The sequence below is a fragment of the Nerophis ophidion genome, linkage group LG18 (genome assembly GCF_033978795.1).
Source record: "Nerophis ophidion isolate RoL-2023_Sa linkage group LG18, RoL_Noph_v1.0, whole genome shotgun sequence".
Lineage (NCBI taxonomy): Eukaryota > Metazoa > Chordata > Actinopteri > Syngnathiformes > Syngnathidae > Nerophis > Nerophis ophidion.
Genome location: NC_084628.1, coordinates 38,556,650 through 38,569,856, shown reverse-complemented (window position 1 = coordinate 38,569,856; position 13,207 = coordinate 38,556,650). Strand labels below are relative to the sequence as shown.

The 13,207-nt window shown below is 36.4% G+C and overlaps 1 protein-coding gene across 2 annotated transcripts in view; it reads right to left on the bottom strand.

Annotated features, from left to right (window-relative positions):
- Positions 1-13,207, bottom strand: part of acad8 (acyl-CoA dehydrogenase family, member 8) — a 28,010-nt gene that overhangs the window by 1,439 nt on the left and 13,364 nt on the right. For both annotated transcript variants that reach the window (XM_061878082.1, XM_061878084.1), the window contains 3 exons: positions 13,133-13,207; positions 2,611-2,708; positions 2,381-2,533 (listed from right to left, as the gene is read on the bottom strand). The exon at positions 13,133-13,207 is cut by the window's right edge and continues 61 nt beyond it. In XM_061878082.1, the coding sequence (XP_061734066.1) occupies positions 2,381-2,533; positions 2,611-2,708; positions 13,133-13,207 (326 nt within the window). The remainder of the gene's footprint in view (positions 1-2,380; positions 2,534-2,610; positions 2,709-13,132) is intronic.

Genomic DNA, 13,207 nt, shown 5'->3' with positions numbered 1-13,207 from the left:
CCGATTGTAGCTGAGATAGGCGCCAGCGCCCCCCGCGACCCCAAAAGGGAATAAGCGGTAGAAATGGATGGATGGATGGAATATTTTATCAACTGATTGCAATAATGTAAATTTGTTTTAACCAGTAATCGAACCAAAAATATGACTTATTTTATCTTTGTGAAAACATTGGACACAGTGTGTTGTCAAGCTTATGAGATGCGATGCAAGTGTAAGCCACTGTGACACTATTGTTCTTTTTTATTGTTTTTATAAATGTCTAATGATAATGTCAGTGAGGAATTTTTAATCACTGCTATGCTGAAATTATAATTAATATTGATACTGTTGTTGATAATATTCATTTTTGTTTGACTACTTTTGGTTTGTTCTGTGTGGTGTTTGTGTCTCCTCTCAATTGCTCTGTTTATTGCAGTTCTGAGTGTTGCTGGGTCAGTTTTGGAATTGGATTGCATTGTTATGGTATTGCTGTGTAGTGGTTTGTTGGATTGATTAAAAAAAAAAAAATCGATTTTTTAAAAATGAGAATAGATTCTGAATTACACAACGTAAACCAGCGTTTCTCAAAGTGTGGGGCGGGCCCCGCCTGTGGGGAATAGAGCAATGACAGGTGGGGCGCGAAGAACGGGAGGGAATTTCACTTAAAAAAAAAATATATATTATTATATTCTTGCGGCGGCAATGACCAAGAAGAACGCGGAGTTGGAATATAATTACAACACTTTATGTACATATTTATATCATATTTACATATTTATATAATATGTAACTACAAGCTCCATTCACAGACAGAGTCCCACTGCTTTTATGAGCGGTCAAGTGAGTCAAAAGCCGAATTTTTTTTTTATTTGTGGCGGCCGTAATTATTTCGTGGCGAGCCGCCACAAATAAATGAATGTGTGGGAAACCCTGACTTGAATGTTACCTGATGTTCAATAAATTTGAAAATGTTAAGCTTGGCATTAGCGTTCTGTTGTGGCGATGGGGCTTGAAAACTCCCCCTTTTCCAAAGTGGGGGATGACAAAAAAAGTTTGAGAACCACTGACGTAAACGATTTGATTCGTGTTCGGATCGATTTTTTTCCACACCCATACAAAATATTGTCACACAAATGATTAAATAAAAAAACTATACTATTGTCAGCATTATGTGATATATTTTACGCACTTCTTTAAATTCATAATTATTATAACATGATGAATCAGGGATGAATAGTCTCTCCCATTGCTATTGTACTATTTTTTTCAGCTATAGTTACATTAATCATTCGTAATGTAGCAGCCTAGTTTTGAATGACAATGCTATCACATGTTGATAAAATTATAACATGTACATAATAAAATTAAACCACAGGCTTCCCAAATGATGTAATAAATTTAGCATGATGAGTTGAGCATATCTCAGCACGTGGCCCCACTTTTAACGCTTATTGCAAATGCTTATTTACAGTAAGTCAATAATTTGACTTTGTAAGTCATTATTTTAGTACCTCAGGTAACTAGGACTGTTTTGTTTTTACTGCACTGAAAAAATATCGCTTCACGGTGGCAGAGGGGTTAGTGCGTCTGCCTCACAATACGAAGGTCCTGCAGTCCTGGGTTTAAATCCAGGCTCAGGATCTTTCTGTGTGGAGTTTGCATGTTCTCCCCGTGAATGCGTGGGTTCCCTCCGGGTACTCCGGCTTCCTCCCACCTCCAAAGACATGCACCTGGGGATAGGTTGATTGGCAACACTAAATTGGCCTTAGTGTGTGAATGTGAGTGTGAATGTTGTCTGTCTATCTGTGTTGGCCCTGCGATGAGGTGGCGACTTGTCCAGGGTGTACCCCGCCTTCCGCCCGATTGTAGCTGAGATAGGCGCCAGCGCCCCCCGCGACCCCAAAAGGGAATAAGCGGTAGAAAATGGATGGATGGATGAAAAAATAAAGATATATATCGTATATTGCCATTAAGCAAATGGAGCAGAAAACACAGCCAAAAGTTTGTAGGCTTCTTCACGCGACGAAGCCGGCCTACTTCACCACAGTCTGTAGTCTATTGCCCCCCAGGCTGTGGTGGCAGCGACGAGGTGGAAACCTGACGGCGTCAGGCCGAGTTACACCGATCCTTATACCCCCCCACCCCCCGGAGAGTCATCACCTTAACTAACAAATTTTCTGGAGTAAACACTAATGCCTATTTATCGATTTTTCTAAGTCATTTTCATTCATCCTTTGAGTCATTAATTTATTGACTACCGGCCGAGGCCTAGACCTTTTTATATGAGGTCGTGGACCCCTGAGAGTTCAAACCAATTTCTCGGTTATCCATAAATGACGAAGGGCACCTAGAGTAGCACTCATAACATGACTGATTGACTGATTATTCACAAAAGACTTACATCGAAGCACTCATCCGTAGCAAAGAGCTTGGCCATGGAACAAAGCGCGACGGCGTCCGGCCGACCCTCCTGAAGAGCCACCGCCGCTTCACGCACCAGAAGACGAGACGCCACCAACTTGGTAGCCATTTCTGCCAGTTTGAACTGGAGAAACTACGCATAGAATGCAGACAAGGAAGGTTTTAATGACTGGGAGGTTGACGCTCACATTGTCGTTGCTCCTGACTGACCTGGTTGTTGGACAGGGTCTCCCCAAACTGCTTGCGCACCAACAGGTGATTCCGGGCGAGCTGCACGGAAGCATGGGCAGCACCCAGGGAACAGGATGCTGTTGGCAGGACACGTGTCAGACATTATTTTTATAAGAAATGGAGGACAACATGTAACTAAGAGTATCAGTGACACACTGAAGGGGGAAATGAGAGGATACAATCAGGATAAAGTTGTACTTTCAAAACAATATAGCAGTGATTCAACTAGAGGAAGTCTGCAATATTACAGGAATTAAGTTGTAGTAGGAAGAAAAATACAAATTATGCGGTTTTGTGTGAATGCTCCATAGCATTCATATGGTTTTTCTACACTAAAATTCATCTATTCTACTCCAAATTTTAGCGCGCTCTACCTTCCGCATTTTTCACCCGATTCAAACCGTTCCAACTTCAAACTGTTCAGCCTATTTGGAAATCGCAGGCTTTCCCTTGAGAAAAAGCCCAAAATTCCCAGATTTCCCAGAATTCCAGGTTTTCCCGGACATTTTTTTCCCAATCAAAATGAATTGGCCATTTTTCAAACTTCCACCATTTCCACATTTTTCAACCGATTCCAACCATTTCACCCTTCATCATATTCCACTCAACCTGGACATTCAAAAAAATTCCCTTTTTCAAACACATTTTTGACCCTTTTTTCTGGTGACTACTCCTTCCACATTTTTCAACCCACTTCAACCGTTCCACCATCCAAACATTTCTCTTAATCAGGACAAAACACAAAGTTGTTTTTTGAACTGGAAAATTTCCCGGTTTTCCCGAAATTCCTTAATACCATTTCTCAATAAAAAATGTTAGTACTTCAACATATCTCGGCCAATTTGAAAAATGTTATCACCAACCATTTCAACTCATTCAGAACATTCAAGACTTTTATCATTTTCCCCAGATTGCCATGAAATTCCCATTGATATAAATGAGACATTTTTCAATGTTCAACAATTCCCAAATTTTTCAACCGATTCAAACTGTTTGGGCTATTCGGGTATCAAAAATTTTCCCTTGACAAATTCCCGAAATTCACGGTTTTCCCGGACATTTTTCCCAATCAAAATGAATTGGCCATTTTTCAAACTTCCACCATTTCCACATTTTTCAACCGATTCCAACCATCTCACCCTTCATCATATTCCACTCATCCTGGACATTCAAAAAAAAAATTCCAGAAATTCCCTTTTTCAAACAAATTTTTGACCCTTTTTTCTGGTGACTACTCCTTCCACATTTTTCAACCCACTTCAACCGTTCCACCATCCAAACATTCCTCTTAATCAGGACAAAACACAAAGTTGTTTTTTGAACTGGAATATTTCCCGGTTCTCCCGAAATTCCTTAATACCATTTCTCAATAAAAAAAAATGTTAGTACTTCAACATTTCTCGGCCGATTTGAAATTTTTTTATCACCAAGCATTTCAACTCATTCAGAACATTCAAGACTTTTATCATTTTCCCCAGATTGCCATGAAATTCCCATTGATATAAATGAGACATTTTTCAATGTTCCACAATTCCCAAATTTTTCAACCGATTCAAACTATTCGGGTATCAAAAATTTTCCCTTGACAAATTCCCCAAATTCTAGGTTTTCCTGGACATTTTTTCCCTATCAAAATGAATTGGCCATTTTTCAAACTTCCACCATTTCCACATTTTTCAACCGATTCTAACCATTTCACCTTCATCATATTCCACTCATCCTGGACATTCAAAAAAAAATTCGCGAAATTCCCTTTTTCAAACTAATTTTTGACCCTTTTTTCTGGTGACTACTCCTTCCACATTTTTCAACCCACTTCAACCGTTCCACCATCCAAACATTCCTCTTAATCAGGACAAAACACAAAGTTGTTTTTTGAACTGGAAAATTTCCCGGTTTCCCCGAAATTCCTTAATCCCCTTTCTTAATTACAAATGTTAGTACTTCAACATTTCTCGGTCGATTTGAAAATTCTCATCACCAAGCATTTCAACTCATTCAGAACATTCAAGACTTTTATCATTTTCCCTAGATTGCCATGAAATTCCCATTGATATAAATGAGACATTTTTCAATGTTCCACAATTCCCAAATTGTTCAACCGATTCAAACTGTTCGGGCTATTCGGGTATCAAAAATTTTCCCTTGACAAATTCCCCAAATTCAAGGTTTTCCCGGACATTTTTCCCAAACAAAATGAATTGGCCATTTTTCAAACTTCCACCATTTCCACATTTTTCAACCAATTCTAACCATTTCACCTTCATCATATTCCACTCATCCTGGACATTCAAAAAAAAATTCGCGAAATTCCCTTTTTCAAACTAATTTTTGACCCTTTTTTCTGGTGACTACTCCTTCCACATTTTTCAACCCACTTCAACCGTTCCACCATCCAAACATTCCTCTTAATCAGGACAAAACACAAAGTTGTTTTTTGAACTGGAAAATTTCCCGGTTTCTCCAAAATTCCTTAATCCCTTTTCTTAATTAGAAATGTTAGTACTTCAACATTTCTCGGCCGATTTGAAAATTCTCATCACCAACCATTTCAACTCATTCAGAACATTCAAGACTTTTATCATTTTCCCCAGATTGCCATGAAATTCCCATTGATATAAATGAGACATTTTTCAATGTTCCACAATTCCCAAATTTTTCTACCGATTCAAACTGTTCGGGCTATTCGGGTATCAAAAATTTTCCCTTGACAAATTCCCCAAATTCAAGGTTTTCCCAATCAAAATGAATTGGCCATTTTTCAAACTTCCACCATTTCCACATTTTTCAACCGATTCCAACCATTTCACCCTTCATCATATTCCACTCATCCTGGACATTCAAAAAAATTTCCAGAAATTCCCTTTTTCAAACAAATTTTTGACCCTTTTTTCTGGTGACTACTCCTTCCACATTTTTCAACCCACTTCAACCGTTCCACCATCCAAACATTCTTCTTAATCAGGACAAAACACAAAGTTGTTTTTTGAACTGGAAAATTTCCCGGTTTCCCCAAAATTCCTTAATCCCTTTTCTTAATTACAAATGTTAGTACTTCAACATTTCTCGGTCGATTTGAAAGTTCTCATCACCAACCATTTCAACTCATTCAGAACATTCAAGACTTTTATCATTTTCCCCAGATTGCAATGAAATTCCCATTGATATAAATGAGACATTTTTCAATGTTCCACAATTCCCAAATTTTTCAACCGATTCAAACTGTTCGGGCTATTCGGGTATCACAAACTTTCCCTTGACAAATTCCCCAAATTCCAAGTTTTCCCGGACATTTTTCCCAATCAAAATGAATTGGCCATTTTTCAAACTTCCACCATTTCCACATTTTTCAACCGATTCCAACCATTTCACCTTCATCATATTCCACTCATCCTGGACATTCAAAAATATTACAGAAATACCCTTTTTCAAACTAATTTTTGAGCCTTTTTTCTGGTGACTACTCCTTCCACATTTTTCAACCCACTTCAACCGTTCCACCATCCAAACATTCCTCTTAATCAGGACAAAACACAAAGTTGTTTTTTGAACTGGAAAATTTCCCGGTTTCTCCAAAATTCCTTAATCCCTTTTCTTAATTAGAAATGTTAGTACTTCAACATTTCTCGGCCGATTTGAAAATTCTCATCACCAACCATTTCAACTCATTCAGAACATTCAAGACTTTTATCATTTTCCCCAGATTGCCATGAAATTCCCATTGATATAAATGAGACATTTTTCAATGTTCCACAATTCAAACTGTTCGGGCTATTCGGGTATCAAAAATTTTCCCTTGACAAATTCCCCAAATTCAAGGTTTTCCCAATCAAAATGAATTGGCCATTTTTCAAACTTCCACCATTTCCACATTTTTCAACCGATTCCAACCATTTCACCCTTCATCATATTCCACTCATCCTGGACATTCAAAAAAATTTCCAGAAATTCCCTTTTTCAAACAAATTTTTGACCCTTTTTTCTGGTGACTACTCCTTCCACATTTTTCAACCCACTTCAACCGTTCCACCATCCAAACATTCTTCTTAATCAGGACAAAACACAAAGTTGTTTTTTGAACTGGAAAATTTCCCGGTTTCCCCAAAATTCCTTAATCCCTTTTCTTAATTACAAATGTTAGTACTTCAACATTTCTCGGTCGATTTGAAAGTTCTCATCACCAACCATTTCAACTCATTCAGAACATTCAAGACTTTTATCATTTTCCCCAGATTGCAATGAAATTCCCATTGATATAAATGAGACATTTTTCAATGTTCCACAATTCCCAAATTTTTCAACCGATTCAAACTGTTCGGGCTATTCGGGTATCACAAACTTTCCCTTGACAAATTCCCCAAATTCCAAGTTTTCCCGGACATTTTTCCCAATCAAAATGAATTGGCCATTTTTCAAACTTCCACCATTTCCACATTTTTCAACCGATTCCAACCATTTCACCTTCATCATATTCCACTCATCCTGGACATTCAAAAATATTACAGAAATACCCTTTTTCAAACTAATTTTTGAGCCTTTTTTCTGGTGACTACTCCTTCCACATTTTTCAACCCACTTCAACCGTTCCACCATCCAAACATTCCTCTTAATCAGGACAAAACACAAAGTTGTTTTTTGAATTGGAAAATTTCCCGGTTTCCCCGAAATTCCTTAATCCCCTTTCTTAATTACAAATGTTAGTACTTCAACATTTCTCGGTCGATTTGAAAATTCTCATCACCAAGCATTTCAACTCATTCAGAACATTCAAGACTTTTATCATTTTCCCCAGATTGCCATGAAATTCCCATTGATATAAATGAGACATTTTTCAATGTTCCACAATTCCCAAATTGTTCAACCGATTCAAACTGTTCGGGCTATTCGGGTATCAAAAATTTTCCCTTGACAAATTCCCCAAATTCAAGGTTTTCCCGGACATTTTTCCCAAACAAAATGAATTGGCCATTTTTCAAACTTCCACCATTTCCACATTTTTCAACCGATTCTAACCATTTCACCTTCATCATATTCCACTCATCCTGGACATTCAAAAAAAATTCGCGAAATTCCCTTTTTCAAACTAATTTTTGACCCTTTTTTCTGGTGACTACTCCTTCCACATTTTTCAACCCACTTCAACCGTTCCACCATCCAAACATTCCTCTTAATCAGGACAAAACACAAAGTTGTTTTTTGAACTGGAAAATTTCCCGGTTTCTCCAAAATTCCTTAATCCCTTTTCTTAATTAGAAATGTTAGTACTTCAACATTTCTCGGCCGATTTGAAAATTCTCATCACCAACCATTTCAACTCATTCAGAACATTCAAGACTTTTATCATTTTCCCCAGATTGCCATGAAATTCCCATTGATATAAATGAGACATTTTTCAATGTTCCACAATTCCCAAATTTTTCTACAGATTCAAACTGTTCGGGCTATTCGGGTATCAAAAATTTTCCCTTGACAAATTCCCCAAATTCAAGGTTTTCCCAATCAAAATGAATTGGCCATTTTTCAAACTTCCACCATTTCCACATTTTTCAACCGATTCCAACCATTTCACCCTTCATCATATTCCACTCATCCTGGACATTCAAAAAAATTCCAGAAATTCCCTTTTTCAAACTAATTTTTGAGCCTTTTTTCTGGTGACTACTCCTTCCACATTTTTCAACCCACTTCAACCGTTCCACCATCCAAACATTCCTCTTAATCAGGACAAAACACAAAGTTGTTTTTTGAACTGGAAAATTTCCCGGTTTCCCCGAAATTCCTTAATCCCCTTTCTTAATTAGAAATGTTAGTACTTCAACATTTCTCGGTCGATTTGAAAATTCTCATCACCAAGCATTTCAACTCATTCAGAACATTCAAGACTTTTATCATTTTCCCCAGATTGCCATGAAATTCCCATTGATATAAATGAGACATTTTTCAATGTTCCACAATTCCCAAATTGTTCAACCGATTCAAACTGTTCGGGCTATTCGGGTATCAAAAATTTTCCCTTGACAAATTCCCCAAATTCAAGGTTTTCCCGGACATTTTTCCCAATCAAAATGAATTGGCCATTTTTCAAACTTCCACCATTTCCACATTTTTCAACCGATTCTAACCATTTCACCTTCATCATATTCCACTCATCCTGGACATTCAAAAAAATTCCAGAAATTCCCTTTTTCAAACTAATTTTTGACCCTTTTTTCTGGTGACTACTCCTTCCACATTTTTCAACCCACTTCAACCGTTCCACCATCCAAACATTCCTCTTAATCAGGACAAAACACAAAGTTGTTTTTTGAACTGGAAAATTTCCCGGTTTTCCCGAAATTCCTTAATACCATTTCTCAATAAAAAATGTTAGTACTTCAACATATCTCGGCCGATTTGAAAAATGTTATCACCAACCATTTCAACTCATTCAGAACATTCAAGACTTTTATCATTTTCCCCAGATTGCCATGAAATTCCCATTGATATAAATGAGACATTTTTCAATGTTCCACAATTCCCAAATTTTTCAACCGATTCAAACTATTCGGGTATCAAAAATTTTCCCTTGACAAATTCCCCAAAATTCAAGGTTTTCCCGGACATTTTTACCCAATCAAAATGAATTGGCCATTTTTTAAACTTCCACCAATTCCACATTTTTCAACCGATTCCAACCATTTCACCCTCATCATATTCCACTCATCCTGGACATTCAAACTATGATTTTTCCAAATTCAAAAAAATTCCAGAAATTCACTTTTTCAAACAAATTTTTGACCGTTTTTTCTGGTGACTACTCCTTCCACATTTTTCAACCCACTTCAACCATTCCACCATCCAAACATTCCTCTTAATCAAGACAAAACACAAAGTTGTTTTTTGAACTGGAAAATTTCCCGGTTTTCCCGAAATTTCTTAATACCATCCATCCATTTCCTACCGCTTATTCCCTTTTGGAGTCGCGCCATTTCTCAATAAAAAAATGTTAGTACTTCAACATTTCTCGGCCGATTTGAAAAATGTTATCACCAACCATTTCAACTCATTCAGAACATTCAAGACTTTTATCATTTTCCCCAAATTTCCATGAAATTCCTATTAATATAAATGAGACATTTTTCAATGTTCCATAATTCCCACATTTTTCAACCGATTAAAACCGTTCCAACTTCAAACAGTTCAGGCTATTCGGGTATCACAAACTTTCCCTTGACAAATTCCCCAAATTCCCGTTTTTCCCGGACATTTTTCCCTATCAAAATGAATTGGCCATTTTTCAAACTTCAACCATTTCCACATTTTCCAACCGATTCAAACCATTCCACCTTCAACATATTCCACTCATACTGGAAATTCAATTTTTTTTTTCCCAAGTTCAAAAAAATTCCAGGAATTCCTAGAATTCCGTTGTTTTTTTCAAACCCTTTTTTGACCCTTTTTTCTGGAGACTACACCTTCCACATTTTTCAACCCACTTCAACCGTTCCACCATCCAAACATTCCTCTTAATCAGGACAAAACACAAAATTGTTTTTTGAACTGGAAAATTTCCCGGTTTTCCCGAAATTCCTCAATACCATTTCTCAATTAAAAATTTTACTACTTCAACATTTCTCGACTGATTTGAAAAATCCCAACACTAACTAACCATTTCAACTCATTCAGAACATTCAAGTCTTTTAATATATTCCCAAAAAATTCCCCAAATTCCCCAAGTTTCCTAAAAATTCCCATTGATAAGAATGGGACATTTTTCAATGTTCCACAATTCCCACATTTATCATCCGATTCAAACCATTTTAAGTCCAAAATATTCAGCCTGTTCAAAATTGTGTCTTCGACAATTTTTTTAAATTCCCGGATTTCCAATAATTCCCAGTTTTCAAATCAAATCAACTTTATTTATATAGCACATTTAAAATTTACCAACTTTATTTATATAGCACATTTAAAATTTACCACAGTGGTAGCCAAAGTGCTGTACAATGGGCAGGTTAAAAACGAGAACCGAGCAAACACAACACAACACAAACAGAACATGATAAAAAATAAATAAAATAAAATAAATAAGTAAAAAATAAAAACAAATGATTCAGGGACATTTTTCCCATTCAAAGTGAATTGTCCATTTTTTAAACTTCCACAATTTGCACATTTTACAACCTATCATACCAAAATCAACACATTCCACTTATCCAACTAACCCTTTCCCAAGTTCCAAACCAAAATCAGTTTTTCGTGGAAATTCAAACTCTTCAACATTCGAACTATTCTTACATTTATACTACATTCTGTCAGCATTTCACTTCAACTTCCACATTGGAGCATTCACACGCAATTCCTTCAGGAATTGCCTCGTCTAGTTTTTCAAATATTTGTTTGACAGAATTTCGGTTGTAGTTTGACAAGAAAAAAAGTATTGTACACAAATTTAAATGGAGTTACAAGAAAAAATTGGTAGTATGGAGGACAAATGGTGTCAATTACGAGGGTCAAAATATTCTTATGCAAATGAAATAATGTGAGAAACATAGTCAGAGTAAAATTTTATGAGAATAAGCTAAAACAGTACAAACAATTTTAAATTACAAGCATTTTTTAAATATATTTTAGAAAGAATAATGCCTTAATTTCAGGAGACAATGTAATTCATAACAATAACAAAATAAAAGCATGAATAAAGCTGTGCAATGAGTTTTTAAAAAGTCAGTATTATACAGAAAAATAAAGTTTAGTATGGAGGAAAATGGCTATTGCTATGGCATGGCCCTGTGTAAATAAACTGATATGAGAAAATAGTTTACAGGATAACATTTTTGTTTTATGAGAATAAAGTAGAAATGTTACAAGATAAATGTAGGAAATTACAGGCATTTGTTTTCTTTTAAGAATAATACTGCCCCCATTTCAGGAATATATGTTGTAATTTAAAAAGATAAGTTGTAATGATACTAAATATAAAAAAAAAAGAATAAATCATGTAATAAAGTTGTAATATGACTTTAAAAATGATTATCATTAATAAAAAGTAAGTGTTGTACAAGAAAATAAAGTGGTAGTATAGAGAAAAACTGGCTGAGTGGTGTCTATTATGGATGATATTTTATACAAGTGAAGTAATATAAGGAAATACGTTTATTTTTATTTTATGAGAATAAAATTTAAATATTGCAAGATAAATGTAAATTAAAAGCATTTTTTTATTTTAAGAAAAGTAATGGACAGAATATGGTGGACAATCTGTTGTAATTTATGAGGATAAAATATTTTAAACAATTTTTTTTAATATGGCTTAAATGATGATTTTTTTAATATCTATGATAGTTGTGTGGTTTTTTTTCTCCCCCCATTGGAAAATCAAAATAATCCAAAAGTAATCGAGGGGTCCATGAAAACGTTAATGTCTGAGACTACAATAAAGCCTGGATTATGCAGCTGCATCAAGGCGCTACGGCGGCTCGCTCAAACCCCACCTGCCAACTTGATGTTGACGTTCTCCTCCAATTTCGGATGAACATTTGCAATAAAAGAGTGAATGTTGTCAGGATTAGGTTAAGATCCACTCTAGAACCCACTAAAGAGTTAAAGTACCAGTGATTGTCACACACACACTAGGTGGGGGGAGATTATTCTCTGCAATTGACTCATCACCCTCACCCGGAATCATTTATGGTGATTTAACCCCCAATTCCTACCCTTGATGCCGAGTACCAAGCAGGGAGATAATGGCTACCATTTTTATAGTCTTTGGTATGACTTGAACTCACGACCTACCGATTTTAGGGCGGACACTCTAACCACTAACCCACTGGCGACGGAAGCTAACAGGCTAAATGCTAAAATACACATTCCGGGTTTAAACACTAAATCAGCTTCACACACTTACAGTTTAAATTGTTGAATGTTAAAGTACCAATGATAGTCACACACACACTAGGTGGGGTGAGATTATTCTCTGCATTTGACTCATCACCCTCACCCCCTGAGAGGCGAGGAAAGCAGTAAGCAGCAGCAGTGGCCACGCCCGGGAATCATTTTTGGTGATCTATTTTACGAAAAAATTGATTAAACATATATATTTTTTTGTTTTTATTGTGACCCATGAATTGAGAAACGTGGACCCCGTGAAACCACACTAAACAACGACAAACACATGTACTCAACAGCCATACATGTCACACTCAGGGTGGCAGCATGAAAAATTTGACCACTGTCATAAACATGTGCCACATAGTGAAACCACACTAAACAACAACGACAAACACATTTTGGAAGAATATTCGCCCCGCAACACAACATAAACTCTACTTTACCATGAATTGATTAACGTGGACACCGAATTAAACAAGTTGAACAACTTATTGGGGTGTTACCATTTAGTGATCAATTGTACGGAATATGTGCAATCTACTAATAAAAGTTTCAATCAATCAATCAATCAAAAACATGCAAGGATACACCGCGATAGATTGTTGAGATGTAAAATATGTATGGAGCTCACCGATATTAATCCGGCCTCCATTCAGGCCTTTCATGGCGATGATGAAGCCTTCCCCTTCCTCGCCGAGCCTGTTGC